This window comes from Urocampus carinirostris, chromosome 10 (genome assembly GCF_059441175.1).
Source record: "Urocampus carinirostris isolate Australia breed hairy pipefish chromosome 10, RoL_Ucar_1.0, whole genome shotgun sequence".
In the NCBI taxonomy this organism is placed as follows: Eukaryota; Metazoa; Chordata; class Actinopteri; order Syngnathiformes; family Syngnathidae; genus Urocampus; species Urocampus carinirostris.
Window position 1 is genome coordinate 16,326,862 of NC_142358.1, and position 6,000 is coordinate 16,332,861.

Genomic DNA, 6,000 nt, shown 5'->3' on the forward strand with positions numbered 1-6,000 from the left:
ACCTGACCCGCCCGTCTTTCAGCGTGACTCTACTGATTGTTAGGATTTTGCTGAGCTACTCAATGTGGATTGTTAAAGTTAAAAGCGTATAAATTAACCTGAAATTGAGGATAAGCGGTGCAGATAATAGTTGGATGGATGCTCTTAAATTGACAGTGTGTAATAAGTCACAACCAGAGGTCATAGCTCAAAGTTGAGCTAAAGAAGACATACTATGGAACCTCAAAAGATACCACGAATTTGGAAGCCTACTTTATGAGAGTGGAAGGATTTTAGCTAATGACCAGACATGAAAGCTGTTGTTAATCCCTGGGAGAGATAACAAAAGACTGAACAAGGTGGATACACCCGTAGCATCTGAATAGAGCAAAGAATTGGAGATTATTACCGCTGGTGTAAGTGGCTAACTTCTGCAGCTAGTGGGAGAAGCTAGTAAAATGCCAGTAAAAGACTCCAAGAGCGGACCAGAATTTATATTGCGTAGGGACCCGTAATCACAGACCTCAAGGCGAGGGTCACTGAAAGACAACGTAAGATTTAGTTACACTATGCAGCTAACAATAACAATAACGGCGAGCCAAAGACAGCATCCAAGTGGCTAAAAAGTCACCACTAGAGGTCGTTGTAGTTAAGAATGGAGCTGAAACATGTGCATTGGAAAAAGACACACTGTGGAAGCTCAAAAGATACTACTTCACAGATACTACTTCACAATATTTGGAAGCCTACTTCGAGAGCAAGGAAGAATTTTAACAATAGGACAAGAAACTGTTGCTAATCCTTGCAAGAGACACCCAAAGACTAAACTAGGTGGATATTCCCTGAGCGCCGGAAAGGAGCAAAACACAGGAATTGGTCACTGCAGGTGTAAAATGCTGTCTTCAGTGGATAGCTGTAGTAGTTACTGCCAGTAAAAGAGCAAACAAGAATTATACGTGGCTGTTAAACTGCTAGACGCACCACCGGCCTCGAGATGCCTTGACAAAATAGTCATCTGGGCTTTGACCTGAAGGAGTAGCTGGAGGTGAAATTTGACAGCGGCTCCATAGAGAGCATCCAAAAACACTGCATCATGGCATGGTACACAGGATGCTCTGTGGCGGACAGGAAAGCCCTACAGAATATCAATTAACTCGACCCAAAATACCACTGGCTGCCCCCTGCCTAGCCCAGAGGACATTGCCAGCTCTCACTACCTCAGAAGAGCTAAACGCATCCTGAAGGACTGTTTGCACCCCAGCCGACGCTTCAGATCCCAAAAGACACGAATAGACAGACTGACGGATAGCTTCTTACCCAAAGCTATCAACACACTAAACCTCAGTTTTGGAACATAGGTATAAGTGTAACGGGTGTAATAATAACTTTTCTGCTAAAATATGTTTGAATAGTTTATGTGTGAGCGTCCTGCAATGATGAGTCCAACAGTGCCACCTGCTGGTATGGGGTAAGGTTTGGTTTGGCTTTTGATCTTGTGACCGGAAGGCGGATGCCGTTGGCAGTCTACAGCGCGCTACTAACGGTAAGGCACGATCTTTTGGTGCTCCGCAAAAAGTTAATTTTAAACATTAAAACCACAGCTGACAAATCTCTCAACATGCACAGTAATGTGATTGATGTTGTCAAGCTGTTTGGATTTATTTTCGTTTTGTTTCTGTCGCCATTTATGTTAGTTTTGCCGGACGTTGCATTTTGTGCTAAAATGCTAATTCCCCTTATAGTGTTGAAAGCCAGCAAGGAGCTAACCACGTGTTGTGTGTGACTCATTCATTTGCAGGTAAATTGTACCCGTTTTTATACTCGTTATTGTTATTATTTCTATTTTCTCATATATATAAAAAGGATGGTGTTGGTTAAAATTCAGTTTAAAGAAAAATATGTTGAATTCATTGCAAACGTTAAAAAAACACTATACGATCTCTTGTTAAAAGTATCTTGTTAAAACGGATGTAAAAATGTATTGTGATGGTTGATATTCTAAAATGTATTTTATGTAAACTGAAAAGAAAGCTATTTGGTATGTTTAGGCAGTCTACAGCGCGTTGCTAACGTGTTGAAAGCCAGCAGAGAAGCTAACCACGTGTTGTGTGTGACTCATTTATTTGCAGCAACTGTAAAAAAAAAACCTCATCATCCAGTCCAGCATGAATGTGGATCTTTGGTACGACGGGTACACCGCGGTTACATAAGTGCAATATCCCAGATTTGTATAGTTTTTATTTTAGATGTGAATAATTTATATTATGGCTGAATACTTAATATTTTGCTAATAATATTTTTTATACTGTATACTTTGCCTAGAGAGGGATGGGTACCACCAGGCTGTACTTGCCCCTACAACCCTGGTGGTGAATTGATCCGACTGACCGACCGTACTTTGCCAACAAGAGTGCTACCCCAATTTCCTTGTAGCAACATAATAATAATAAAGGTGATTCTGATTCTAAATGAAAGAAGTATTTTACACCGCTAGGGCGTATTTAATGAGCGCTGGTGTTTTAGAACAACTATATATATACGGCATAAACAGTCTCAATATCCATATATATATATATATATATATATATATATATATATATATATATATATATATATATATATATATATATATATATATATATATATATATATATATATATGTTTAAATATTGTACATGTTTAACATGTCATTTAAACTCTATGTTCAGAAAATGTGTAATTGTAATAAGATACTAATACTTAAATGTACATTCTGGCCTACAAAGCTATGTCTGTCTGTAGCATCTCTTTCATTAAGCTGGTGGTGAATAAATAATAGGGAAAATGTATATCAAGTAGATCCAGACCTGAAAATGTTGTCCTTCTCCAGGGCAGATGCAGGTGTCCTGACCGGACAGAGGCTGCTGGGCCACAGGTCCACATGGCAGGAAACCAGACAGACCTGGTCTGGGACAGTAATGGTGAGGAGGACATTTAAGACAATTGTCCTCCAACATGGCATCTGCAGCAGGCCCGTAAGTTCCCATTGGGCAAGCTGTTGGAGTGCCGCTATCCCCCAGGCAGTAAAAACCTAACAAAGTGCAGAAATAGGGATGTTTTTCTTAACAACACCGATAACCAATTAAATCCTGCATTTGAAAACTGATACCAATAACAGATACCCAATATTTTCATTTATATATTTACTGCTTGCTATATATCTTATTTATCGACTTATTTGGGAATATTAATGCTAAATCTTATTGCGTTACTTTTGATCGCACTATTGTTACAATTAACTATAATTATGAAAAAAATTGCTCGACAACTTAGGCCAGTCTCCAAGCAATATCCTGTAAATACTTTTGCTTATTAATTTTGACATATTTTTAATTTAATAATGCAAATCTTTATTTTGTGTTGATATTGTTTATCCTGGAGTGTTATGTCTAATATTTTTGCAAACCATGTTCACTACATTGTTATTAATGACCATCAAGACTATAATGTTGTATTCTACATTTAGATAAAAGGTCATTATTTTTACGCGTGTCTTTAATTTTTGTTTACAGTTACAATAATAGAATACAGCTTTAGTAAACACGATATTCAAAAAGTAATTTTGAAAACTAAGGCTTGACTTCACCAATAAGTTAATACTTACTTTGTCAAATATTATATATTATAATGACAATTGTAACAATGTATCTTTTTGAGCACCATAATATTAAAAAAAGACATGCGAAGCTAATTTATGTCAGTGATGACTTGACATAGGACAGCGTTGGGAAAACTGTGGCCCACAGGCCTTATGCAGGCTTTTAAATCCAGCCCCCAAAATGTTAAAAGTATAATAAAAATATGTAAAAAAATTAAAGGGGAAAAAAATAAGGAAAATAGCCAGTTTCCAGAACATTCAAAAAGCTGGCTATGAACTCTTAATTTGCTGTATTGTTTAACTTAGAGCGGAAGAAATATTTTCTTGGTAATAACACTTCACAGCTATTTGTATTGCATTTTTAGTTTTTCAATGAATTTTATCAAATGAATTGTCTAAAAAATGAACAATTTATTACTTTGCTTTAAACTCTTGAGTTTTTCATAACCAATTTGATCAAATTGTCTATTAATAGAAAAAAGATCTATACATATGGGTGTCTGCATGTAAAAATATTTATTTTTTTGTCATCTATTTTTCGCATGAATGAAGTGTTTACATCAAAGGACAAGAATAGGACATTCATCTCGAAATAGCAGTAACAATATTGGAACGTTTGGATACACCTACAATATCTTGTTTTCCTCACATATATCCAAGGTATCGACTGAAGACTTTATTGGTATATACACACAAAATCATAGTAGTATCCTTTTTCCTCCTGGCTTGGCCCTAGTGCCAAATGTTTTAACCTAAAAAGTTCCAAAAGTTATCCCACTCCTGACATAAGAGGAACAAATTTTGAAATATGTACACTGCACTTTATACAGTTGTCCAGTACAGAAAAGTAACACATTGTGTCTCAATTAAGACACTTGTTTGTGGATTTCGCAGTACAGCTGTCTATCTTAATTCAATTGTACAAGTACAAAAGCGCGCAGGAGTTCAACAACGACCAAAAAAAATCACATAGACATACAAGTAAAAGTTTGTGAAATCTTAAATGTGAATGTCCAAAAGCATTGGTCCATTTTAAATGGGCTTGCAGTAAATAAATGAAGAACTCTCAGTCAAGTCATCGGAATCTATACTACCAGGTTGGCAGGATGGCGGCCTCTCTCGGTCATATTGGCTGAAATTGTCTCCAGAAACAGGATGCAGAACAAAGAAAAACAAAAACCACCATAGAGCCTTTGCTAAACCGTCACAAGAGCCTTCCAGCATGGTGGCCACTTTACATCTCATCTTAGTAGTGACCCTAAACCTCTCGTTCTGAGTAGAACCCCTGCAAGTTTATGTGTTGAAGCAAATGGAACATGAGAGCTCACGTTTCGTCGTGACTTTCTTTTGCATGCTGAATGATTTATAGAGCATCGGAGATAAGGTGGCAGGGACAGTGAAAAGGGAGACTATAAAGTATCGTATTACTCTATTTGTTCATCACAATGTGACTATGAAACTGATTAATGATTCTGCACCTGATTTTGCTTGGGTGGGTGTAATAAACTGCATATTTAGACACTTAATTTTTGATCACGTTAGCAAATGACCTGTGGAATGCAGAATGAGAGATAACCAAGCAGTTGGATGAAATCATCCTAATTTGGAAAGTTTTTTTTTTTTTTTTCTAAAAATACATTGTTGGGTTTACATGTGGACTTGCTGTTTTTAATGTTACAATTCTAATGTTGGTGTTTCAGATGCTTGTATGTTTGGGGGGGTTGAATCTTTATGAATATTGAGTATGTTGTATAATTGCGAATATTGAATATGTCATGATTGCCGAAGTGAAGACAACTGTGGCAATCGTTTGGCACGCCGGAGCGCGCTCTCTGATTTGCTGACGTTCACTTCTTAAGCGGTCAGCGTCCAGACAAGGACGTCCTATTGTACTCCTGTGTTCCTGTGTGTTTCACCAGATTAGCAAGTACCAAAGACTACTCACCTGTTTTGATTTCTGCCTTCGGTTCCGACCTGTTTCTGCCCCGCGTTTATGATCTACTCTCCTGCCCTGGCCATCGACCTGCCCGCTAAGACGTATTGAATCTGCCTACCTGTCACGGGACCGCCGTTCGTCCAATCGCTGCGAGCCTTCAGCCCCCGCTAAAGGAAGTGCCACTGCCCGCGTCGCGAGCGACCTGCTCCCCACAATCAATGATCACTGGATCGTGGGTGCCAGCTCACATCTCCTTTCAAATAAAACTAAGAAACTAACGCAATTGGGTTACCGTCTCCGTTCCTGGTTACTGACAGAATATTGAATATATCAAGGTTTTATTCTCTAGTTTTTTGTTGCAATGGGGAAAAAAACAAATGTTGAAATGATTTTGGCGTCGGTATATATATATATATATATATATATATTGTCATGATTACGGATATGC

The 6,000-nt window shown here is 37.8% G+C and overlaps 1 protein-coding gene across 1 annotated transcript in view; it reads right to left on the reverse strand.

Moving 5' to 3' along the window:
- LOC148357918 (uncharacterized) overlaps window positions 1-4,861 on the reverse strand; it is a 40,653-nt gene extending 35,792 nt beyond the window's left edge. The window contains exons 1-2 of the mRNA XM_088346127.1: window positions 4,711-4,861; window positions 2,826-3,049 (exon numbers count right to left, since the gene is read on the reverse strand). Of these exons, the coding sequence (XP_088202253.1) occupies window positions 2,826-3,049; window positions 4,711-4,861 (375 nt within the window). The remainder of the gene's footprint in view (window positions 1-2,825; window positions 3,050-4,710) is intronic.
- Between the last annotated feature and the right edge of the window lie 1,139 nt (window positions 4,862-6,000).